The sequence below is a fragment of the Typopeltis vanoorti genome, chromosome 16 (assembly GCF_054136105.1).
Source record: "Typopeltis vanoorti isolate ZY-2024b chromosome 16, IOZ_Tvanoo_1.0, whole genome shotgun sequence".
Lineage (NCBI taxonomy): Eukaryota > Metazoa > Arthropoda > Arachnida > Uropygi > Thelyphonidae > Typopeltis > Typopeltis vanoorti.
Genome location: NC_143564.1, coordinates 49,692,089 through 49,720,019, shown reverse-complemented (window position 1 = coordinate 49,720,019; position 27,931 = coordinate 49,692,089). Strand labels below are relative to the sequence as shown.

The 27,931-nt window shown below is 36.6% G+C and overlaps 1 protein-coding gene across 1 annotated transcript in view; it reads right to left on the bottom strand.

The window, feature by feature from the left end:
* Positions 1-8,284: 8,284 nt before the first annotated feature.
* l(3)80Fj (lethal (3) 80Fj) overlaps positions 8,285-27,931 on the bottom strand; it is a 770,029-nt gene continuing 750,382 nt past the window's right edge. Inside the window, exons 53-54 of the mRNA XM_090405954.1 lie at positions 27,199-27,417; positions 8,285-8,511 (exon numbers count right to left, since the gene is read on the bottom strand). Coding sequence (XP_090262080.1) covers positions 8,380-8,511; positions 27,199-27,417 — 351 coding nt within the window. The 3' untranslated portion in view covers positions 8,285-8,379. The remainder of the gene's footprint in view (positions 8,512-27,198; positions 27,418-27,931) is intronic.

Here is a 27,931-nt window from a genome sequence, read left to right as displayed (position 1 = left end):
GGACATTTTATGCGTGCAGGAGACAAGGTGAAAGGGGGGAAAGGCAAAGGAACTAGATGGGTATAAATTGTTCTATTCTAGAGAGAATGGTGTCGGAATTGTGGTGTATGGCAGAATGAAGTGCGAAGTACTGGAAGTGAGTAGGAGAAACGACAGGATCATGCGAATGAAACTGGGTCTTGGAGAAGAGCAACTGGTTGTCTTATGTGTATACGCCCCACAAGTTGGCTGTACAGCAGAAGAGAAAGATGAATTCTGGAACGTGCTAGATGAAGAAATGAGGGAACTGGAAGAAAACGAGATGGTAATTGTCGGAGGAGACTTGGGCACATAGGTTGACAGAATAGAGACTGTGAAAGGGTGCATGGTGGCCATGGAGTGGAAATGATGAACCAGGAAGGAGAGAGAATTTTAGACTTTGCAACAGCGTTTGATCTGGCAATTGTGAACTCCTTTTTCTGTAAGAGGGAAGAGCATTTGATAACATTTAGAAGTGGGAACAACAGTTCACAGATTGACTACATCTTAAGGCAGTAACAAATTGTAAGGTAATCCCAACAGATCAAGTGGTCCAGCAACACCAGCTACTGTGCGCAGACTTTAAAATAAAGTCGAAGGCAAGAACCTTTGGAAGCCATGGGAGGAAGAAAATTAAGTGGTTTCGCTTAAAAGAAGACAGTATGAGGAACCGTTTCAGGGAGAAGGGTGATAGAGAGGATTTCGGATGGACTGGAAAGTGTACAAGATTGGTGGAGACATAATTCCAAAGCAATTCTAAGCTGTGTAATTGAGATGCTTGGTGAAACATCTGGAAAGATAAGAGAGCAGGAGGGTTGTTGGTGGAATAATAATGTACAAGAAGCAGTGATGGCTAAGAGGAAGGTAAAGCAGAAGTGGGACAAGTCAAGAGTGGAAGAGGACAGAGAGGAGTACAGAGAGAAAAAGCAAGAAGCCAAGAGAGTTGTTGCACAGGTGAAGGCCATGACATATAGACATTTATGATCAATTACAAACAAAAGAACAGAGAAAGTATTATCGATTGGCAAAATGTAGAAATAAGACATCAAAGGACATCGTACATGTGAGACAGATCAAAGACTCTGGAGGAAGGGTATTAAGGAGGGATGTGGATATAAGAAACAGATGGAGAATATACTTTAAAGGGTTTTTGAATGAAGAAAATGCAATGACTCACACAGAAGATGGGAAGACTTATGAGATGGTTCAGAACATTAGTAGAGTGGAAGTGAAGGAAGCCATAAAGAGGATGACAAATGGAAAATCGGTGGGCACTGACAGGATCCCGATGGAGGCATGGAAGGCACTGGGGGGAGAGGGAATTGACCAGCTGTGGGACCTGTTAATAAAAGTTTGTCAACAGGAAAATATACCTGAGGAATGAGGGAAAGTATTCTTGTCCCCATCTACAAGAATAAAGGGGATACACAAGACTGTAAGAATTACAGAGGAATAAAGTTGATGTCCCACACAATGAAAATCCTAGAGAGGGTTCTTGATAGAAGACTGAGGAAGAAGGTTGAGATTGCAAAGGAGCAATTTGGCTTCATGCCTCGTCCATCGACGACAGATGCTATCTTTGGGTTACGACAGATGATGGAAAAGTTTCGAGAGAAACAACGGGAGCTACATCTGGTATTTATTGATCTGGAAAAAGCATATGATAGAGTGCCAGGGCAAGAAGTCTGGAGGTGTCTGAGGGAGAAGAAGGTACCTGAGAAATATGTCAGGTTGGTGCAGGAGATGTACAGAAATATGAAGACAAGAATTCGAACCTGCCTGGATGAAACAGAAAGTTTTCCAGTGACAGTTAGCTTGCAACAAGGGTCAGCATTAAGTCCGTTCCTGTTTAATATTGTGATGGAGGTGGTGAGAGAAGACGCACCTTGGATTATGTTGAATGCAAATGACATCGTGCTGTGTGCAGAATCAAGAGAAGTGGCAGCTAAACTGGAAAGTACTGAAGAGAGGTATGAGACTGGGCAGAAGTAAGACACAGTATGTGTTGCAAACTGGATGGCAGCCAGGAGAAAGATCTGGAGCTGGAAGGAAATGTCATCATGAAGGTCAGTGACTTTAGATACTTAGGTTCAACAATGAAAGAGGATGGTGAGGCTGAGAAGAAAGTGGAATGCAGGATACAAGCAGGATGGAGGAACTGGAGAGAGATGGCTGGAGTGATATGCGATAAGAGGGTGCCGATTAATCTAAAAGGCAAAATCTACAGGACAGTAGTGAGACCAGCTATGACGTATGCCATGGAAACTGTGGCCCTGAGGAAAAATAACATCAGCAGGATGGACAAAGCGGAGATGAGAATGCTTAGGTGGATGTGCGGTGTGACCAGAAAGAATCGTCTAAGAAATGACTACGTAAGGGGGAACGGTGAAAGTTACGAACTTAGGAGCAAAGATACAGGAGGCAAGGTTGAGATGGTTTAGTCATGTGATGAGGAGGGAGGAAGAATATGTGGGAAGAAAGAGCATGCAGATGGATGAAGAACTTGGATGTGGCTACAGCCCAAGACAGGAGGTTGTGGAGGAGACTCACTACAAACAGCGACCCTACTTAAGTGGGAAAAACTAAAGATGATCAAAAATTTATATCCAACGGATATTTCTGTAGTAACTTATTCACCTTGCAAAAGGTGACTTTTTTTCACTTCTATTTATTTTTTGGATGCATATTCCTATACAGTAATATCCAGTGTTTTACCACTGTTAGATATTTGAAAAATACAGGATGAAAGTTATGTTTATTTTGAAAATTTCCAATTGCATTCCCCTCCCTCTCCGCTCTTGGAACTAAATTATAAATAACTGTTCTGTCCGGTTTTCTATTGGTTTCAAACTTTTGACTGACGGTATTCAAAATCTGTTACTTCAATTGTACCGTTTTCGCAAAAGTAAGGCGATAATACTGTTGTATCAGTCGAAGCAGGTGCTGCTTCTATTTCCGACTTATTTCTATGCGATCTGCAATCAGTTATGCAGCTGTCTGATGAAAGTAAGTCGTGGAAATATTCTGCTATATTTTCGTCATATAAAAACTGTTTACATGTACGCACCGTTAGTCGATTGGTAAAGCTTCTGCTCTACTAACCTTTAATGGCGAAGGTTGGTCGATTGGTTGAAACATAAGCAGATTTGCAACTCTTGCAATGTGCCCTTGGAACTTGTCCACTGTCTACCATCACAAAGATCCTAAATCTCATCCACTTCCTGAAGTACAGTTCCACCAATACAGCATGTAGCCTTATATTTCTGTATCCAAAAGTGTAACACTTTGCATTTATTAAAATTACACCTGCAACCCCACTTATTTATCCAAGCTAAGTTTAGTCAAATCTTCCTGAAGAGAATTACAATCATCACTATTTCATAACTAACTTTTAGTCATTGGCAAACATTTGAAGACCTCCAGTCAATCCACATGAAATATCATTAAATAAGAAATTAAACGGTAAGGTCCCAAGAACAACCCTGAGAGGCACACCACTGGTCACCTTCCTTTACTGAGGTACTGCTCTATCATACACAATTTGCTGGCATCATTCTGTTCCTATTCCTCTACAGCTTATACATAATCTCACTTGGTAATCTATCAAATTCTTTAGCAAAGTCCAAGAATAACATGTATATGATACTCCCTTATCCAACACATTCGTCACCTAGTCATAAAACATAAGCAGATTGCTAAAACAACACCTGCTCTTCATACACCCATTCTTGACAATCTTGTGTCCATCACCCAATCCTGTATTCTGTTTCTAACTAATTTTTCCAACACTTTGATCACAGATGCAGATATATATAGAGCAGCCTGTAACTGGAAACTTCTGTTTTCAAACCATGCTTGTGGAGAGATTATTTGCCTTCTTTAGGAACCATCCCGACTGCAAGACTTTCATTAAATAACCAGATTAAGGGCATTGCTCTTTTGCACATTCTTTAAAAATGCATGGCGATGCGTGATCCATCCACACAGCCCTATTAACATCTATCCCAAACAACACTTGATTCTTTTACTTTCAATTCTCCTATGAAGAATTTTTGATCTGGCTGCATAATCAGTATTCCATAGTCCTGATATTTTAACACTCCTTTGCACTCCATCCCCCTATCAGAATCACTTAATATATTTAATTCTATGGAGAATTAAATATGACTCTTCTGGATTTTTTAATACTAATTTCTGAGTTTTATAGAATATTTCCTCTGTGAGTTCCATAATTTGTCTTTTGTTTAAATATTCCATCCCATTATGTATTTTCTTCTCTTCTGTACTTAGTTTTCTTAATCCTTATGTGGGGTTTACATATTGTGGTCCTACCATGGAAACCCATGTTGTGAACTTCGGTTCTGAATGATTTTGAGCAGATTCATGTTCCAGCCAATGCTCAGAACTCCGCATTCAATGTGCTGGCCAACAAATTGCAGTTTTTACTTATCCTTAGGAGCAGTTTTTACTTATCCCTATGGTTATGTTCATTGATTGTGGTGTAAGTGTTGACCTGAGATTGCTAATTGTTAACAATTTGCTGAACAGATAGGCCTGCAACATGATATCCTGTTACAATACCTCTTTAAAACTCCATCAGTTTTTCTTTTCGTAGCCATTTCACCTAGACACAGTTGCACTGATTTGAGCATATTCCTCCAGTTTACACCAGCTAGAAACATGTGAGTCATTACTTGACACAATGCACTTTTTTTTCTTTTTTTGCAGTGTGGGGTTGACTTCTTTCCAAGCAGTGTATTTAACCTCAACAGAAGAACATTGTATTGAACAGTTAAATATTGGCAGCTACTTCATGTGGGGTTATGAATATTTTAGATTCTAATGGAAACAGGTGCAGTTTATTTTCCCCCTTTCATCAATTGCAGAAAAATGTTTCTTTACAATCTATAATACATAATCCAAATAATGGTTAAGATGACTTCTCTTCAAAGAAGTTCAGACAAGGGATTCAAGATAACACAATCACAAAAATGTAAAATAGGATTTCCTTAACAGTTACGGACATATTATTTTAATAGAGCTCTTAGCTGCCGTTCTGTTCTTTTTCTGTCGATATTTACTTATTTAAGCCATTTTTCACACTTTCAGAGTAATGTTACTGATTGCAGATCATTTGCTATCTTGAAATATTTTGAATTTTTTCCCTACTTAAAATCCCCATTCCTATTTATATTCCATGCCATCTTAGAATTCATTTTAGAACCTTGCACGAAATATTGATTTCTGTATTTCATTATTTTTCACCAAAGATAAAGTCTTTAATTTTTTTTTTATTGTAAATTGTTGCAGTATATAAAGCTACATAAATTGTGATACTAGATTTTATTTCGAAAAAATAAATTTAGTACAAATGACACGAGTTTTGTTTCTTGCTTAGCTTCAAGGGTTTATCTGAAACTGAATGTTCTAAAGTTGTTCCTTATTGTTCCTTTCAGAAAACAAAGCTCAACACATCTGAGATTAATAATGAAGCTGGTTTGCATGCTTGACTGAACTTTGATGCCAATTGAAGGTCTACTATGGAAAAGATGTCATGACTCCTAGTGCAATTAAAAGAACAACAAACATTGCGCCCTTTTATTGGAAAAGACCTGCATTCAATTCTCGTCATGACAAGAGGAATGTTTATAGGCATTTTTCAGTTGAAGGTGAGTTAGCTGATCTCATATCATACAGGGGTAGCATGGTTTTTTTCACCCAGCAAGTCAGTTTTTTTTATCCTGCACATAGGCAAATCGGCCATGAGAATACAGTTTACAGATTTAAAAACTCTTAGTATTGAAATATTGACTTTGCAACTCCTTGTCATTTATGTATGCTGTTATGAATACTGTTACCATCATCAGAATGAGTGAAATAAGGAAAATAAACTCAAATTGCAAATCCTAATGAAATGTTGAGATCTTATTTTCACACTGTATTAGAAACCAGCAATAATTCTCAGTTATAGAATGTTTAATTTGCAAATCAAACATTGAATAAAAGTATGCCCTACTGTGTAAACGTGTGTTCAGTAAGACAAGCACATATCAGATTGGTGACAAAATACTGTAGCATCGCCTATCTGTATCAGGCCACTTTCTTATCACTGATGCTCACTTCATTGATTGTAACCCATTAAACTTAAATAGTAGAAAAATTGAAAATTATTAGCCCTTATCGTCTACAAAAATCAGTTCTCTAAATACAATATTTCTCAAATATGCAATAATCTTAAATTTAGAATAACAGTAGGAAAATAAAGCAAAGCATGAGATAATAGTACTGATAATACTAATTAGAATTATTAATTAATAAAAGAAAATAAAGTTTGGATTTAAACATTTTTTTTTTTAATTTGAAATTTTCATTTTATACTAGCAGTTTGCATGCAAGTAAATGAGATTTTTGGCTAGTCGATTCTGTGCTATTGTTAAAATATCCACAGATAATTATGAAATTATGAACTTCATAAACATAACTTGCACTTCTTAGTTGAAATGGCTAAAGTATTAAAACTAGTTTTCTATTTATTAAAGCTTTTGTCAGTAGACTTTCATAGTCATGCTGGTGCAACTCCTATGTCAGAGTTTTCTTGAATGGGTAGAAATGCAGAATCTTCCTTAGAATTTTCCAGACAGTGGTGTAAGGCACATCCATGTGTCTGGATACAGCAGGTGCATGCAGAAAGCAACACTGGTATTCTTTGCCTGATCTGCAATAGCAGTAGCAACTTAATTCACTTGTTGTGAACAGATTGGTTTGCGACCTCTACCAGGTCTAACTCCCAATGATCCCGTTTCATCAAAATTACTAATCATTCTGCACAGAGCACATGGAAATAGTGGACCTCGTCAACATATTTAGTTTAAATAGTACAGCTTCAGGAGCAAAGCACATTGGGTCACAGTTAATGTCATCACTGTGAACAGCATTAACCAGAATAAAGAGAAAAATTCTGTGTCCATCTTTTTAAATCCTCATGGTACCTGCCAAGTTGCGTGATATGCAAATCAACGTATTTGGTGTTTACAATGTCCTGGTGGTAAATTTTAGAACTTTTTTTTCAGATATTGCTTATGGATGATGTACAGTGCATTCCTGCAAAGTTTGCAGCATTTGGATCACTGGATGGCACTCCACAAGGTCTTAAACAGGGCTACTTTAATTTTGATTCCCCTACCCTGTATTTCTTTTACCAAACATGTCTGGAAGGAGAAAATCAAATTCAATTTTTGGTTTACAACTGATTCATAAAAAACATCTGCTGTGTGGGGTTTTTCTTTCAGTATTAAATCCTAAGCAAGGAAGCAAAGATTTTGAAACATGATTCTGGAAATACAATCTTGAATAATAAAATAAAAAACTGGAAATACAATCTTGAATAATAAAATACTATTAATGATCTTATACCTGCCTAGATGGCTGAGCAGAGAGCCTTTCTGCTCCCTATCCAACAAGCTCTAGGTAGGTTCAGATTTTTCAGTGGCATGAATGATCATAAGTCTAACAGCAAATAATGAAACTTAAACTATACCTATTAAAGTAGATAGAGTAAGTTTCATTGTTTGCTCTCAGACTTGACCACCTTGAAGGGACTTGAGTTTAGTTTCTGGATGCACTCTGGGTTTCCAGCCATTCATGTGCATGACTGACTTTTTCCTCTTTGCAACTTCCTCTGACAGGCAAAACAGACAAACCATCCAAGTAACATGAGAAAATGAATTAGATTTACAAAACTTTATTTAACTGGCTGATCATCAGGCCTAATGTGCAAGGTTAATGCAATGAATTGAGCTGATTATTTTTTTTGTAATGAAATCAGTATCATTTCAGAAGTCAAAAGGGTTGTTGGGAAGCAAGTAGAAAATTGAGATTTGTGAATATTTTACCATCGCTCTCTTTCTCTTTAATATGACTCTCAAGTTTTTTTTTTTTTTTTTTTTTTTTTGTAAACCTACAGTGTATTAGTGGATGGGGTAAAGATTTTTTCTATGAATTTTATATTTTGTAATTTGCCAAAGTTTTCAAATAACTTCGTTTCACACCAGGTGATAAAAATATGCCTCCCACATAAGGACAATCAACATCCATGGCCATAGCAGGATTTAAATATATTGCCTGTTGGTAAGAGAACAGATATGCTAACCACTATGCCAAGCAAGATGAAAAGTTTTGTTACTACTCTGAACTGCTTTTCAGGTTGTTGTTTTTTTTAATTAATTTATTTTTTTTAACATGACGTTTATATTATAAAATTACAATCTTTTAGAAACCATAGAATAAATTTATTATGGCAGATTGTACATCTCGGTTACAAATCACAATTGAAAATTACAGAATAATTACAAAAGGCTGAGGTCAAGTAAGCAAGGTGTCATCTAAATCCTCATCAACCTTAGGTTCTGGTTGACTGGCTACCCTCCGTAATACTTTGTTGATTACATCTTGGAGGGCATCTTTAGCTCCTACATCAAGGAAATTCATACAGGTCTACATAAAAAAAAAAAAAAATAAAATAAAAAATAAAAATAAAAAATTTAGAATTTGTAGAGGTATCTTTTGTTAATTAGTTAAAATGCATTCAGAGTGTGTGTGTATGTGTATATATATATATAGTTAGTTTTAAAATCAGCATAAAATCAATAATAAATCAACCTCAATAAAAAATGAATAAATATTAGAGAGCAGCAAGACATAATGACAAATATTATAAACCTTAAGAGGTTAATAATGAGAGGTTGGATTTGTGGATGGCTGAGAGACATATCAAAAAATGGTATACGGTGGGTATGAATCTGCCAGATTTAAGGTGACCAGAGGCGTACCTCAGGGTTCAGTCCTTGGGCCACTGTTGTTCAGTCTATAGATTAATGGCATGTTAGAAAGGTTTCTAACAGGAGATGCTTGCTGATGATGCAAAGATAGACAGGGCAATCAAGGATGCTATGCTATCCAGTGCTAACAAAATGATTTGAATTGGCTGGAAATTTGGGCAAACAAAAATGGCTATCGGTTTAATGTTAGTAAGTGTAAAGTTATGCGCTTTGGTATATGAGATTTCCAGTAACATATTATATTAGCAGGGTTATACTACAAGAGATGGTGGATAAAAATTTCAAGTTCAAAGGTAACATAGCAAAAGTTACAAATACAACTTAAAGTATTTGTAACTTAAATTGTGATGTTGAAGTAAACTTTGTCATATAAGGACAAGGAAATCATTTTGCCTCTTTATAAGGCCTTGACATGACCACTCCTGGGTTCCAAGGGGATAAAAGAAGCTGTGGAAAGGATGCAAAGAAGAGTTACAAAGATTATATTCAGATTATGGGATTTAGATTATGAGGACAGATTGACTATGTGGATTATAGACTGGTTAAGAGGAGTGATATGATAAAGGTCTAAACTTCTGAATGGGTGGTATAGGATATTATCTGATGAAATTTTTCATTATATGGAAAGTGGGGAGAGAACATGGAGGGGCATCCATGGAAGTTTAAGGGAAGGTATGACAGCCGGTTTGGGTGATTTATACTCTCGAGTGTCCATAACTTCCTGCAAGCCTCAGATAATAATAATAATTGATAATTTGACTTAGAAAATATTGTTTATGATAACATGTTCAATACATCCTTCATTTTGTTTAACAACTTCAAGGGTTTGCAATATCCTATTACAGGCCCATATGTTTAACAGTCACTGTAAACCACTGAACAATCACAGCTCTCAGTTCTCTACAATTAGCAGACTTGCTCAGAAACATGTTTCTTTTCATGAATTTCTTCCCCCACCTCCAAAGAATGCTTACAGTTGTGATGATCATGATTACATGTGATATTATTACACAAAGACAAAGTAGTGGGTTGAATAACTAATTTGCATTAAAATGCTTTTAGAGCAGACACTGAAGTCCTATAATGAGAAGAATGGAACATTTCAAGAATAATGGACTGATAAAATAATTATTTTATCCATCCAATAACAGGATAATTTACTTAAATACAGTGACAATTGAGATGGATAATGATAATGTATATGCTGATAAATAAATTGCAACAAATGGGGTTGGATATGAAGTAAGTAAAGCGGATAAGAGGATTGGCTACTGCTATTTAATTTGTGCATTAATGATATAGGAAATTATCTGAGAGGAAATATTCTATTGTTTGCCAATTATGCAAAATTAGGTAAAGCATTAGTCAATAAAGATGATGTTAACATTTTGCATTAATGTTAATGTTAATTTAAATCAATGTTAGCATTGATTTAAACAGATTGATTCTTCTTTGCCCATACTGCCAATGTCATTTTAATGTGGCAAAGTGTAGGGTTATGCTTTTGGTGCTGAAAAGATTACCCGCTGTGTACTGTATTTTGATGGAACTGTGCTACTCCACAAAACTGATGAAGCCAGAGATTTGGGGTATTGGTAGATAGTGAGTTGAAGTTTAGAAGGCCTACTGCAATAGTGGTTAAACAACTCAGAAGATTACTTGGTTAAAGAGAACACCCTGATGAAGAGAGATTAGTAGTTCATTATATCTCTTTAGAAGGCCTTGCTCTCTCGATTACTCTGCACAGATATGTTAACCTGGTTTTTTTTGGGAATGAGGAGGTGGAGAGAATCCAGAGGCAAGTGACCAAGATAGTGGAAGGTCTATGGAATTCACTTTATGAGAATGTGTTAAAGCTTTGTGGGTTACAGAAATTGGTAGATAGAAAAGGAGTGATGTGATTGAGACATACAAATTACTGAAACGTTCTTGCAGGTTTAATACAGAGGAAAAATTCCAGAGCAGATCTGGTAGTGAAAGAACTAGGAGCCATCCTTGGAAACTATGAGTGTGGTTAGTAAGGATATGAGTAGATGTTTTGCTTGGAGAGAGGTGAATGAGTGGAATATGTTGCCAGAGTCTGCTGTGAGTGCAATGACTGTGAATAAGTTATTGTATGAATAATGGATGGTGCTTGCCATAATGTCTAGTGCCTCCCCTGATGAATCTATGGACTACATGGGATTGACATACACCAAATCTGCATGCGGGATGTATATCAAGGATATTACTGATAGATTAAGTACAGCAATCAGCAGAAATACTGGATTAGGAGGCAGATCACAGTTGATATGCTTTGGTTTTTTTTTTTTTTTTTGGGAACATGAATGGCAAAGGTCACAGCAGTACACAATGTAATACAAACAAATAAGTAAATAACATCTTATGTACAAGATAAGAAAATTAAACAAATGCATACTTAACATATAAAATACATTAATGATCCAATATATCCATATAAATTAATTCAAGATAAAAAGTCCTGAGGGTACATATCAGGAATTTGATGATGATGATAAAAAGTTAAAACTTCATGCAATTTGTCCTAGCATAATAAAAACCTGCATGTGTGTATGAGGCTCAGCCAGATTAGCAAAAATTGCATTTCTCTCTCAGAAACAGCTGGCATTCCATGAGAACATGGCATATGGTGAAGTGTTTCAAGTTGTTCACCTGTAGAAGGATCATCAGCTAGCAGCAGATGAAAATGTGTAAGATAATGTGGCCTATTCAGGGCTTAGCAAGAACAACTTGCTCTCTTCTATTTCTACAAAGACTATCAGTGCTTATAATAAATTTAGTTTAATCCTTTATCCAAGTGTGTGCAAACAAAGTTTGCGCCTGAAAGTATCTTCAGGACTGGGGTAAAGTGGTACAACACCGGGCAACTCCTTGCAAAAGGTGTTGTACCACTTTACCCCAGTCCTGAAGATACTTTCAGGTGCAAACTTTGTTTACACACACTTGGATAAAGGATTAAACTAAATTTATTATAGTCTGACCAGGTGAAAAATAAACTTTCAACTACCAGTGCTTAATTTCGGACATTATGTCATGCATTTTATTTGTTTCTGTTTCCTTCCAGATTAACTAACACTGATTAACTCTCTTATCAAATGTCTATAAGTCTATACAGGGAATTGACAAAAGTATATGGAGAAGGCAGCTGAAGTGTCATATTTTCCCCAATTCCAATGCAGCCGGAAACCTAGTAGAATCAATCATAAAGCATTAGATATGGAATATAAATTTTTTTGAATGTGTGCGCCCCCCCCCCCCTCTCCAATGCAAACTATGTAAACCCATAGCACATTTGTACTGTAAGGTAAGCATTTTTTCTATTTTTTTAAATTAATTTTTTTAATAATTTTTATTGTACTTTTTTTTAATGAATTTTTTAACTGATCCAGAAACCTTGCTCTAGACTCCAAACATGGAAGTTTCTCAAGTCACTTCAAGCCTCCAATAAGCAAAGTAATGGTCTCATACTGAGCTATGAGAGTCATCTCCTACAATCACATTATCCATGTCCACAATGGGATTTGAACTTGCAGCCTGTGGGTTGGAGAGTGGATATGCTAACCACTTGGTCAAACAGGCCAGCAGATGAGAGGAGATGATATGGTCTATAAAGATCTCAATGAATCTCTGTATAAATCATACATTTTTTGCTAGTGATTTTATGTATAGAAGAACAAGTAAATAAGGTATGCAGCTCACCAGTATAGTTAGTATGCATTCAAGTGGAATCTAAGTTCTGTTCTAACAAACAGTGGACTCAGATTACAAACCACTGGTATAGGCAGATCATAAGTTGGAGTACGCAACTTCATTAACTGGAATAGCGAGAGGTCTTATGATGATGTGCCTGCCATCAATAAATATTATACGTCAAAAGCAGGATGTGTACATTCATACTGAAAGCTTGTATATATAAACAAAATGGACAAACACCATTCTGATATGTGTGATATTGAAATTCCCAATACAAGAGAAAAAACACTAGTACATATACAGGATACTCTGGCAAAGACTTCATTTTTAGGGCATGGTTAAATATCGACCGATTTTTATTGAAACGAGAGTAAGTGTCATGGGGGAAAAAAAAAGACTTTAAATGGATAGCATGAAAAGAATCCAACTACATGTACTGGCCATTGATATACGTAAGTCACTCATGCAGCATATATGCAAAATACTTGGTTACATGTTCTAGTCAGCTATTTAAGAATGTTGCTATTCAATAAATGTCAATGAGATTGATCACAATGGAAAAAACAAAAGAGTTCAATAAAGAGGTTATTGTTGGTGCCTATCTGGCTGGAGCCATGAATTTGCAAACAGCAGAGCTGGCTAGTTTCTCAAAAGGTGAGATATTGTTGGTGTTTAATCAGTGGAAAAATAACTTGCATTGCTCATCTAAAAGGCATAACTGTGGTCCTAAGACAGTCTGTGAGGAATGAGACTGCTGTTTTGAGAAGGCTTGTACAGACAGAACTTCCTGTGTGTGCAGCAACTAACCAAAGCATTTAATGAAGACTGTTCCTGACCCATATCTCACCAAACTATGCACAGGGAACTAAAGAGGATTGGCACTGGCAATTGCATACCTATACGCATACGTAAAATAAAACTAATTCAGTAGCCAGTATGTGTATCTCAGAGCCCTTTCCTATACAGAAACATATACCTTGATTACAATCCACATTCAAGGTTTGAGCAAACAACTGGCAATGAAGGCACAACAAAATATCAATCAGCCCCATTCTGTAAAGGACAGTGTGTAAAAGATATTCAATGCTCTCTTGAATTTTTAATTAATTGACAAACATGAGCAGGTAATGTAAATTTTTTTTTTGTCAAAAATGAGTCCTAAGAAGTTGGTTTCAGTTCCAACTGTTATAGCAATATATCCCATTCTTAACTCTGGATCTGGTTAAAAATTGTATCTCTGACAAAAGTGTATACAGACACTTTTTTCCCCTATTGAAAACATAAATCCATTTCTAAGATCAAATGCACACGTGAGCAAGTGCTTGTGAATGTTGACTCTTGATAATGTCCATGTATAATAACGACAGAAAATTGTAAAGTCATCAAGATAAACAGCACTGCATACTATGGGAGGAAGCTGTTCAGTGCCTGAGTTTGCTCTGAGAGAAAAGAGTGTTACACATAAAACAGCCTTGGAACCCCCACCTCCCCATCTTGACACTATGGCAGGGATATGTTTACCACTCAGACTCTCAAGATTCCACCATAGAGAAAGTTTTCAACAAAAAGAGGAAGTGTCCCCTTAGACACATGAAGGATTTCCGATAAGTAAGGTAACTTTTCTCTTTCACCATTTTTTTGGTGAAAGAGAATGAGATAAAATGAGGTGGACAGATAGACCCATTAATAATGTTCAAAAAGATTGCTATTGCAGTGTGGTGCTACTGTCACTTCACAGCTAATTCCAGTTTCAAGATGGCAGCTACCATCAGAGTGTGGTCCAAAACAGGTGTCCGTGAATTTATTCATTTTTTTTGCATGTAAAAGGGGCTTCACCAAGTGACATTCACCATGAACTGGTTGCTGTTTATGGCAAAAAGGCGATGTCAAAGAAGTAGGTGTTTTTGCACGAGGGTGAATTTTAATAAGTGCATTGTTTACAAAATTGTTCACAAAGTCCTTGGCTTTTGCACCTCTTAAAAAGGTGCAATACTGCTGGGTGCTCGACAAATGTCAGAAAAGCACAAGGCAACACGCATGGGAATGTGTCTGGAGAATCTGTTGCAATATGGTGACAAAATGAGAGTTCATCACTTTACCCGGAGAGCAAACAAGACTCCATGACTTGGAAACATCCATAATCTCCTGAGTGAAAAAAAAAAAAAAAAATAAATAAATAAATAATACTAAAACTGTTCCTGCTACCAAAGTTAATGCCACAGTGTTAGAATCTAGGATTGGCAAGGCATTCTGTTGATCGACTTCATGCTGAAGGGAGGAACAATCAATGCAGAGCTTTCAGAGTGGGGATCCTCACTATCATAATGATACCTCTGGCTCATTTACTGTTCTCCACTCTCAAGAATTGTTCCATTCATCCACTAATTTCCATGCAAAAAAACATGCTCCACACTATCACCTTCCTGTTTGTAATTCATATTTTTGTTTAAATTAAAACACCATTCTGATATTATCATTACCATCAGAACCTCCATGGAATCAAAAACTCATACTATCAGAAGCAACCAAAAAGAATTTTTGTTGCTTCTGAAACTTTGCTTTACATAAATTGGTTGAGTTTTACTCCAGTGAACTGTAATATGAATAAATGTGATCACATTTTCTAAAGTGAAAATCTGAAGTAGATCATTAGGATATTCTATTTAGTTTGAAATGGCAATATTTAGTACTGCAATAAAACAAATACTTTGTTTTGCTTGTGTTTACACAATGCTTTTGGGAAGAGATTTTTTTTATTTTATTATTATTATACAGAGTCATTTTCATTCCAGTTGTCTAATTAAACTGCCTAATTAAAATTAAATATAGGAAATAACATCAAATTACCTCTGTAACGTATTTTTAGTGATATAATAAAAACCTTTTTTGCCTGCTTCTGTGCAGTAGGTTATCTTTTTATATATATATCTGACTAACACACAAAAGGTCACAAGATCTATAGATCAGAGCTATGTATGGGCAAGAGAATAAGAAGAAAGGAGGAATCTGTTTACTCTTTTTTTTTTTTGAACATATGACAGTTGTATTTTTTGGGAAAGGTCATTCCAAAGAACAGAAGTAGATGGAATGAAACAGGAGGCAGTGAAGTTGGTTTGGTGAGTTTCAAGGTGAACTGTAAAAGGTGCTGGTTAGCAATGGCTCTTGTTCTAATGATTTATGGAGGAAAGTGGAGGAATAAAAGTGGCCAATTCAGTAGAACAATGTTCATGAAAATATCTGAAGAGGCACAAGGCAGAAGAAACTGAACGTCTGCGAGAGAGGGATCATTAACTGGATTATCCTCTTTATAGATTCGAGCAATCAGCAATCTTAGAGAGGATTTTAATGAACCAACCCAATTACAGGAGCACCATTCCATGGTTGGACAGATTTGGTATATGTATAGAGTTAGCAGTTGTGAAGTATTATTTTTGTACAAAATAGTACACCAAGTTTCTTGGTTGCTGCACAAACTATAGTTGAAACATGTTTATGCCAGGAAAGGTCGAAGGTATTGGTCAGTCTAAGGGAAATCTGATTGTCTTTCAATATCTGGGATTATTGAGAGTAAAGGGGAAGGAATGAAAGTGCTTTCTTGCAAGAGATCAGACAGGACCAAATTTTGTTGGCATTGAGGTCTACAAGGTTGTCCTAGCCCCATTTGGATACTACTAGGAGATCGGAGCTTAGGACATTGGTCGTGATGGATCTTGAGGATTCTAATGCTTGAGCACTACAAGACTTGTCAAATGAAAAGAAGTAATGGAGTATAATACTGTCATCAGCAAAAGCTATGGATAGGATTGGAACTCCGTAAGAGCAGGTTATTTTTATACAAAAGGAATAGAGTAGGTGAAGGCATGGAATGCTGAAGGTATTCCTGTACTGGTGAAGAAATCTGAGGAGAGGAACCCATTCACTGTGACACGTAGTGAGCCACTAGTGAGAAAGTTGCCGATCCAGTTGCAGAGTGAAAGGCAGACCAAAATAGGCCTCTGTGCCAAACCCAATCAAATGCCTTTGAAATATTGAGGGTTCCACATGAGTTTCTCTGAATATTTCCATGGCTTGAGTCCAGAGGAGGGTAGTGAAAGAAGATCAGCAGTAGATTGCAAGAGGTGGGGATCTGTACCATGGGTCACTGATGAGTTGGAGGTCTCTAGGTGGTTTAACAGGTGATTGGTGACCTCCATAATTTTAGAGAAAAAAGTAAGAGCAATTGGATGGTAGTTCATCTGTCTTTTTATCACCTTTCTTTGGGAAAGATTGGGTGTGGGTCTATTTCCAAGTTGAAGGGTAGATCACAGTTGAATAGAATAGATTGAAGATAGGTGTTAGTTCACAAGTTTTTAACACAATACATGAGATACTATCAGGAACAGATGCCTTGCTTATGTTCAGATTATTAAGGATTCTTTGGATTTCTTTCTGACAGAAGACTATGGGTGACATGGGGGAGATCAGTTCTTGGTGAAGGGAACTTTGCCCACGTTATCAATGCAGGAATTGGAAGAGAAAAGTGATGCCAATAAGTTGGCCTTGTCTTTAGGCAAAGTAACTACAGTACCACCTGAATGTGAGAGTAGCAGAACCCTTGGTGGGAAGTTGAACCCAACAGCAAGGGACTAGAAAGAGTGATTGCCATTTTGGCAAAAGGTGAGTTTGCAGCATTTGGCCTTCCAAAATCTGATTTGGATTTGGTGATGATTCTTTTATAGTTGTTGTAAGCTGCAGTATAGGAGGAGTGAGCAGCTTGATATTTGGTCTTCAGTCATTCCTGGTATGTAGAGGTTTTTTTTTTTTTTTTTTTTTTTTTTTTTAATGCATGGGCTTTTTTTGAGAACCAAGGCTTGGATGGTGGCTGTGAATTTGGAGTGGAATAAAGGATGAAGTTCCTTCATTCCTGTGAGGATGATTTTGGACAATGAGAAGGAGACATAGAAGTCATCCCATTTAGCACCCTTGTAGTGCCAAATGACACGAGAGCAAGAAATGATGGGTGAAGGTTGTTCTGTGGCAAAAGGGACTTGTATGAATTTGTGATCCGAGTTATCAAGAGGAGAAATGACATCTACATCTGCAGTATGCTTGGAATAGGAGTTTATTAGGAAGAGATCAACTGTACTAGCAATTTGGAGGGAAGGGGAGTTGTCAGGTATTCAGGTAGGGAAATTGATGATCTGCAATAGGTCGTTGCTAATGAAAATACCTTGGTCAGTGAAACTGGAGAAGGAAAGCCAATTTAAGTAGTAAACATTGAAGTTCCCAAGAAGAATGGCCTCACTATTAGATCAGGGTATTTCAAATGTAGAAAGGCAAGTTTTAGACAGAGAGAGCATATGATGTTGGAAGTTTATTTTGCACTCGGTTAGACTATAATAAATTTAGTTTAATCCTTTATCCAAGCGTGAGCAAACAAAGTTTGCACCTGAAAATATCTTCAGGACTGTAGCAAGGTGGTGCAACTGTTGGCAACTCGGAGCAAAGGTGGACCAAGCTCTCATCACTCCTTGTCTCGATATCTCCCACCATAGCATTATACATGTCGGCAAGGGCATGTGTTTTGCATGGTGGGAGATACTGAGACAAGGAGTGATGAGAGCTTGGTCCACCTTTGCTCCAAGTTGCCAACAGTTACACCACCTTGCTACAGTCCTGAAGATATTTTCAGGTGCAAACTTTGTTTGCTCACACTTGGATGAAGGATTAAACTAAATTTATTATAGTCTAACCAAGTGCAAAATAAACTTCCAACATTTTTCTCTAAATCCAGAGTAATTTAATAATAAGGTGGCACACCGGTTGACAACTCTTATAGGTAAATATGACCTCTCTATTGCTTCTGCCTTAGTGTCACCACCTCTGGGCCTGCCTCCCACTGACGAGTTTTTTTCACACTTTATCCAAGTGTGAGCAAACTTTGTTTGCTCACACTTGGATAAAGGATTAAACTAAATTTATTATTATTAGAGAGCATATGAAAAGGGCAGGTTAGTTTCGTAGAGAAATTTTGAGCCAATGCATATCAAATGGGGATGGGGGAAGGCAGTTTTGCGATCTCTGTATGTCAGTTCTGATGGTCTTGTGGCATAAAGTAATGTGTAGTTTGGGCAGACAGTGGTGGTTGATAGTTGGAGTTCCGATAAGAATAGTAATTCTGGTTTAGATAACTGCAGGTGGTGGTGGTGCAGTGGATGCAGAAACTTTATTTTTGGTCAGAATTAATGTTGGTGAGTTTGTTTTTTTTTTTTTTGTTTGTTTGTTTCATTTTTGTTTTTTTATGGATTTTTTAAAACTATATTTTGTAGGAGAATTTTTATGATCTGCAGTAAAAGCTTATTTCTTTGAGTTGTGATCTAATATATGCGGAGAAGAAGAAATAAAATGAAAATGGGGCATGTATTGAGAGGTGTTAGACTTGCAAACATACTGCCCACAGAGAAAAAACCCAGTCTACTTTCTATAAGTGGCCTTGACAGGTCTCCCTGCAGTACTTGGTTTTCCTCCAGCCATGAACTGGCGAGATAAGTGGCTGCAGGCTTGATACTAGCTGATTGAAACAACTCTAGATTCATTGCTAACTGGTTTTGTCCCATGCACTAACAAGCAGCTTGCCTTCAGAACTGGTTTGTTTTACTGCTTTACCCTCAAATGGGGTGGGGGGGAGTGGAAGGAGAGGTCCCTACAGTATGATTGGAATTTCATTTGAGGGTATTCTCACTGCATGTGGGAAGAGGGAAGAGAAAGAAAACCCTTGCTCTAGTAACCAAACATGGCTGCAGCCATTTTAGGTCCCTAATAGGTAAGGTGGTAGTATTTCATCAGGAAATGAAAGACATTTACCACCTAGGAAGGGGAGGGATTTTTATTTACTATACAGGGACGTTTTCATTCCAGTCTTTGGAAACAACAGAAGTAGTGAGCAAAAATCTGTTTATTCCTGTGAAAAAAAAAAAAATTATGTTTTACAAGAAAAGTGATCTTTAACAAAATTATTCTTAGATAGCAAAGAGACAAAATATAAATAAAATATAGAAATAAATACAAGAAGCATAACAAATTGTAAATGATTTGCTCACAAATTAATAGTGTTAATCAGATGAATCATCATCTTCTTCTGCAGCTTGTCCCGCTCAAGTAAAGTGGCTGTTTGTAGCGAGTCTCCTTCACATCCTTCCATCTTGGGCTGTAATCACATTCAAGTTGTTCATCCTCAAATCCTCCTCAACCAGCTCCCTTCATCTCTTCTTTGGCCACCCACACTTCCTCTCCCCCTGCACATCCATCTGCATGACACCTTCCTTCCAACACACTCATCCTCCCTCCTCATCACATGACTAAACCATTTCAACCTTGCCTCCTGTATCTTCGTTCCTAAGTTTGTAACTTTCACCGTTCCCCTTACATAGTCAGTTCTCAGATGACCCTTTCTGGTCACACTGCACATCGACCTAAGCATTCTCATCTCTGCTACCTCCATCCTGCTGATGTTATTTTTCCTCAGGGCTGCAGCTTCCACAGCATATGTCATAGCTGGTCTCACTACTGACCTGTAGATTTTGCCTTTTAGATTGACCGGCACCCTCTTATCACATAGCACTTCAGCCATCTTCCTCCAGTTTCTCCATCCTGCATCCCACTTCCTTCTCAGCCTCTCCATCCTCTTTTACTGAAAGTCACTTACTTTCCTGATGACATTTCCTTCCAGATCTGTCTCCTGGCTGTCATCCACTTTGCAACACGTACTCTGTCTTACTTCTGCTCAGTCTCATACCTCTCTCTTCCAACTTTCCAGTTAAGCAGCCACTTCTTCTCTTAATTCTGCACATAGCACAATGTCATCTGCATACAACATACCCCAAGGTGCGTCTTCTCTCACCTCCACTGCCACCACCTCCATCACAATATTGAACAGGAACGGACTTAATGCTGACCCTTGATGCAAGCCATCTGTCACTTGAAAACTTTGTCTCTCCCAGGCAGGTCCAAATTCTTGTCTTCACATTTCTGTCCCTTCCCTGCACCAATCTGACATATTTCTCAGGTACCTTCTTCTCCTTCAGACACCTCCAGACCTCTTGCCTTGGCACTCTATTGTACGCTTTCTCCTGATCAATAAACACCATATGCAGCTCCTGTTGTTTCTCTCGAAACTTTTCCATCATCTACTGTAACCCAAAGATAGAATCTGTTGTCGATCGATGAGGCATGAAGCCAAATTGCTCCTTTGCAATCTCCACCTCCTTCCCCAGTCTTCCATCAAGAACCGTTTCTAGGATTTGCATTGTATGGGACATCAACTTTATTCCTCTGTAATTCTTACAGTCTTGTGCATTCCCCCCTTTACCCTTGTAGATGGGGACAAGAGCATTTCCCTCCACTCCTCAGGTATATTTTCCTGTTGACAAACTTTTTTTAACAGGTCCCACAGCAGGTCAATTCCCTCTTTCCCCAGTGCATTCCATGCCTTCACTGGGATCCTGTCAGGCCCCACCAATTTTCCATTCTTCACCCTCTTTATGGTCTCCTTCACTTCCACTCTACTAATGTTCTGCACCATCTCCTCATAAGGCTGCCCATCTTTTTTGCAAGTCCTCACATTTTCTTCATTCAAAAGCCCTTCAAAGTATATTCTCCAACTGTTTCTTATATCCACATCTCTCCTAAATACCCTTCCTCCAGAGTCTTTGATCTGCCTCACATGTAAGATGTCCTTTGATGCCTTATTTCTACATTTTGCCAATTGATAAATTTTTCCCTGTCCTTCCCTTGTTTCTAATTGATCATAAGGATCTTGATATGCAATGGCCTTCACCTGAACAACAACTCTCTTGGCTTCTCGCTTTCTCTCTCTCTGTCATCTTCCACTCGACTCGTCCCACTTCTGTTTTGCCTTTGTCTTAGTTATCACTGCTTCTTGTACATTATTATTCCACCACTAATCCTCCTCCTGCTCTCTAATCTTTCTGGATGTTTCACCAAGCACCTCGATTGCACAGCTCAAAATTGGTTTTGAACTGTCTCCACCAATCTTGTACACTTTCTAGTCCATCCAAAATCCTCTCTAAATCAGATGAATCATCATCTGATCAACATTATTAATTTGATGGATATGATCCTCACTAATGGTCACCCCCCCCCTCTAAAGCTGTGCATTAAGATTAAAAAGTGATTTAGCATTTTTAGTAGACATAACTAGTCATTTGAATAATCTAAATTTGAAATTACAAGGCCTCAATCAGCTAATGACCTCTTTGCTCACTCATATCAAGAGCTTTGAATCGATGCTTCAATAATTTCTTATCCAACTGAAAAAAAAAACTGCTTTACACATTTTCCAAAATTAAGAGAACACAATCCAAACTCAACAAGTGAGTATGTTGATGAGTGTCAAAGTGTTTTGAATCAATTTAAAAGGAGATTTAAAGATATAAAAAAAAAAAGAATTGAGTTAAAAATATTTGAAATATCTTTTGATATATGCCCCGAGGAAGCTTCCGATTCCTTGCAATTAGAGTTGGTTGATTGATTTGCAGTGTGATAACACTTTGAGATCAAAATATAGTAATCTGCCTATATTGGACTTTTACAAATCTAATGATTCTGAGAAATTCCCTTCTTTAAAAAATAACACCTTGAAAATAGCTTCTCAGTTTTCTACTACTTATCAATGTGAGCAATTTTTTTCAAAATTAAGTCTGGCAAAAAATTGCCTTCGTACAAGACTCACTGAAGAAAATCTCGCCAATGAACTACGAATAGCCGTCTCATCAAGAGCAGCTAATATTTCTAAGCTTTCACAAAAAAAGCAGTTTCAGCCTTCTCACTAAAAAGTTTAAGATTAAAGGTAAGCTTCATTAACTTTGATGAAATATTTATTATGCTATTATTGCTTTAATAAAGTTCTCAGTTAAAATAAAATAAATATTATTTTTTAAATAAATTAAATATAGCCTTTGCTTGATTGTTATAATTATATGTCTACACAATAGTAATTAAAAGATACCATATCAGATGAGAATGTTGCACATTTACTTATTGAGATATATATTGCACACTACATACACTATATATATAAGAGTTAAAATTTGCCAGTTGCCTGCAAAAGTTTTTAAATTAGCAATTTTCACCCTTGATACTAAAAAAGTATCAAGGGTGAAAATCCCTCACTGGTTTAGAGTGTTTACTGTCAAGAGAGTACGGTAACTTGAACTAGTGCAAACAACGATGGATTTTTGGAGCTACAAGGATTGAAGCAAATTAATCTTGTGCTCATAGTTTTGCAGGTTACAGCTAGACAAAAAAAAAAAAAAAAAAAATTACGTTAGTGGTTTTAGTGCATTAAACTCTCAAAATGTCAAAATTAAAGATAACATTTGCTGTTGTGAGAACAAGTCATTGCACAAAGTGTTTTTTTATGCCCACATGGACCTGCAATTGAGGGAATCTAATTTTTGCCTTCACTATAGTTAATTACTAAGCTATATATATATAATTTTTTTTTTTTAATTTCTATAAAAAATACTTTTATCTCATTCCTACTATTCATAAGGTTTTTTTTTTTTTTAATTTTCATCACAGCTGTGAAAATGTATGTTCAGAGTTTTTACATGCTGTAATTCAATTTGCTTCACAGCAGGTTATTGGAAGGACAGACGGGCACATGAATGCATGCATGCGCATACAACTGCAATTCATTTGCAGTTGTATGCGCATGTAATTCATTTGCTTCTTAATGCAAATATTTATATTCACACCTATTGTTTTCCCTCTCTGCATAGATGCCGATCATTTTTACATGCTTTATGCCTCATTAATTGATTCACACATTTTAGTACTTTAAATATACCACTGAAATAAAGGATTCTCCTTAATTATAGGTTTGCAAAAACATATCTCCTGAACAAACACATTCTGTTTACCCCCACTTAGATTTTTCAAATCCAAGACTCCTGATCCTTTGTGTATCCTGTTATGTACTGCCTGAACTAGTTGTCTCTCACAACTTTGAGAAATACATTTGCTTTGCCATCAGATGCAGATGCCATATTTTCATACAAATCTATATTACTCTACTTAGAATCACCCATAATTATGTAAATCTGGTAATGTAGAGGGTAATGCTCAACACATTACCAGGTCTACAGCAATATCTACCTAAATATCCCATTCTGTTCACCTCTATCTCAAACTAGATTGCCTCAGAATCACTGTAACTATTTTCCTCTTGCATCCCCACCATGGAGTGGCTTAACTCCTCTTCTAATGTCATATTATAATCTGATGCAATTTTCATTCCAGTCTTACTATACCATAGTCCCTCTTCCCTTATCTGCAGGTTCGCTATCTACGGTCAACCCTGGTCTGAAAATATAAAATGGAAAATTCCAGAAATAAACAATTTATAATTACACTGGCAAAGAATATTACATCCCAAACCAAATGTTTGTAGAAACTATGAAAGTTTCTTAAGTTGACCTGAGCACTTACGAGAATACAATCTTCAGCATTTCGAGTTGCCTTAGCTACTTAAGTAGTGCACGCTAAGGCAACTCGGGGATGCCGAGGATTGTATTCTCTTAAGCATTCATGTCAACTTACAAAACTTTCATAGTTTCTACAAATATTCGGCTTTGAAATAATGTTGGATCTAATATAAACTTAGCCTATGTAAATTTACATATCATTGTATGGCTCTTTTGTTTTTAGTAATAGACAATTCATAAGTTTTAAACTGCCAGCTGTTCTGAGTAGTTTTTGGTTATCAAATCGACTGTTGCAGTATTGCAGTGCTTGTGTTCAAGTAACCCTTATTTTACTTAATAATGGCCCCAAAGTGCAAGAGTAGTGATGCTAGCAATTCAGAAATGCCAAAGAGAAGCCATAAAGTGCTTCTCTTTGGAAAAGGTGAAAGTTCTAGACTTCATAAAATAATAAATAAAACATGTGCTGAGGTTGCTAAGATTCCATTCATATAACTTTCATTGCAGTATGTTGTTACAACTGTTCTTTTTTATTATTAGTTATTGTTGTTAATCTCTTATTGTGCCTAATTTATAAATTAAACTTTATCATAGTTATGTATATAGAGGAAAAAATATAGTATATATAGGGTTCGGCACTATCTGCAATTTCAGGTATCTGCGTGTTGTCTTGGAACATATGCCCCCATGGATAAGGGAGAACTATTGTAATCAGGGCTGTCAACAGATTGCACCCTGATTACAATAGTTCACACCCTGACCACAACAGAAGGTTGTGGTCAGGGTGTGAACCCTGAGGCAAACAATTAAATATCTCCCCTGATGAATTATAAGACAAAAATATAAGAAAATCTCCAAATGTCTCATCTCATCATCATCATCTTTATTACAAGAGAAAAATTAATGCAAAACGATTACATAATAACATTAATCAAATGTTTGCTTTACGGGTATATCACACAATAAAACTGTTTATAGGATCTTCTAAATTTAAATTATAAGCTATGTCCACCTCTAATGATATAGTTACTAGACCGACCAATCTTTCTTGGGTCATTGCTGTTCGCAAATAATTTTTAATCAGTTTAAGTTTGGAAAAACTTCTTTCTGCACTTGCTACGCTAACAGGAATTGTTAGCATAGCGACGGCACCTACCGCAATATGGCTGAACGAGCGCCCTTATTAAGCCACACCATGTTGCAGGCTGCCTCTATGCTACACCCTGTTGACGGTACTGATTGTAATTAATATCACCTATAATGATCATCTGTTTCTTATATGCTGAGCTAATCTCTATACATTTTCCCTTCTCAATGCCCTCACATTACCACCTCTACAGCAACATCGACATGAATATTTCATTCTGTTCACCTCTACCTCACACCAGATTGCCTCAGAACCACTTGCATTCTCACCCTTGCAGTGGCATAACTCCTCTACTACCATCACATCAGACAAAAAACTACCATATCCCTCCCATCCCTATTCCTGCCAGGATAGTATCCTTATCCAATTCAACAAGTTTCTTCTCTGATTTCAGATAATTCTGACATTCTTAAAACAAACACAATAGCTCATTTTTGGTTCTATAATCAATTCTCACTGAACCACTTCTCAGATGTGACTCCTTTATACCTCATCTTAGCCATTCCTCTCTATCACCACTGATTTTACAATCTTTTCCTGACCCAAATGTGCCCCCCCCCCTCTCACATTCCAGACCATCTCTTTTTGTCTACTCACACTTTTACACTTCTCACAGTGTCTCTCCCATTCACCCTGACTCCCCATATCTCTGTCTTGCATTCCTGCTCTGTCATTCCTTTCATGCTCTACTCACCTCTCCCACAAATTTTCTATCTCTCTTCTACTGTACTTTCCTGCTCTTCCACATCACCTGTAACTTCCTAAGATCTTCCATTCATTGCTGTCATTATGCTCACTTCCAGCAACAGTTTCTCCAGCTAACTCACATCAAAACAAACCAAGATCACGAATGGTATGCTAGCAGAGCTGTGTGAGGAGAAAGGAGTGCATTTTGCAAACATATAGGATGAATTTGAAGGAAGAAAAAGAGAGTGCTGAATGCACTCTCTTTTTCTCATTCAGTTAAATCTATCCTTCAAATTCATCCTATATGTTTGCAAAATGCACTCCTTTCTCCTCACACAGCTCTGCTAGAATACCATTCGTGATCTTCACTTGCTATCTCGACTAATCACTGTGATACCTGTTGTAAGAAAGGTAGTCAATGTGCTAATTAGCACACTGATTATCTTTCTTACAATACTATAATTTTTTACTCTCTTCAACAACTTCCTGATATCCAATTTGCACATTCCCAATCAAATCATTCATTCCTACTACCATTACCAACTGTTTTGCTCATTTATTCCTCAAATCAATCAACTCAATCTCTTTGCTTATTCTACTTCCAGGAAAACATACCTTGTGCACCTTCTCATTAACCACACATCTAATAACTGAATTACCTTACAGTCCACTCTCAAATCATTCAGTACCTCATTCACATGGCCATCTTTCAAATCATTCATCCATGAATATCACAATTCACCTCATTTCATTCCACATTCACTTCATCTCTTGCCTCATATGACTTCACCAATTTCACTTTCATATCCCAAATTATCTTTTTTGCCACCATTCCTGCTCACTATCTTACCATCAGTCTCACATAGTATCTTATCATCAGTTGTACCCTCTTTCTCAATGTCAATCTCACACAATATTTTACCATCAGTCACAGTATTTCCTGCCATCAGTCTTGAACTTTTATCTTAATTTCACATGCTATCTTACCACCAGTCTTGCTTGCTTCCATACCAATATTTATGGTTTCTTTTCCCCCCTTCTGTCCTATAGTGCATGTTCGAAGAGGCTTCATAGTACAAGAGCATATCACACTTTTGCATACCCATACTTACTTACTCACTCACTTCTCTTATTCAACTTCTCCACATAGATATCCTCAATATCTCGCAATACATACACATTTTCACAGCACTGTACTATTCTCAAAAAATTCACAACCTGATGATGTTTTTAAAATACAACACAATATGCTATTTTGATAATATATTAATTATTAAAAAATATGAACCAAAATGTCAAAACATATACTCACTTGGGCTGTTGTTTCTCCATTTCTGAGTTCAAGGATAGCTACCAAAGCATATTCACTGTTAGCTTTCACTACTGTATTCTTCTCTTTTGTACCATTAACCAAATGGGGAACAAGAGTTTTCATAACTACAGATGGTAGTGGCCTTTCTATCCTTCGGGCTAAATAACTAACAGTCAGTGCAACTGTTTGCTTTACTTCATTTGTTGGATGGTTCATACTCTGGATGGGGAGAGAGAGAGAGAGAATATAATGTCTGTTGCCTATAAATAGACTAATCTAGTGAAAAAATTATCCTATATACTTTAAAAAAGTGGATATTTTATTATTATCATTAACAAACTTTCAGGAAGTAAGACTTACTAGAGATGGTATCTCTCAACCAGAAATATCTCTTGTTGAGAGATACCATTAAATACCATAGGTATTTATATGATAAATACCAATTTATCATATAAAATGGTATTATTTTATCATAAAAAATAATATATAAATTAATAAAAATCATTAAAAAATTTTTCAATGATTTAAATACTATCTTGACAACTAAAAAGCATACATATTCTCAAATTCACTGTTATTTCAAAGTATGCTCAAACATAAATCATAACTTCAACTTCAATTCTGTTTAGAACTTTTTTACATAAATTAAAAAAAAAAAAAAAAAAAAAAAATTCAAGCAGCTTCCAGAGATAAACCATAGACTCGAGAAAACAATGACTGATTCTGACAGAAA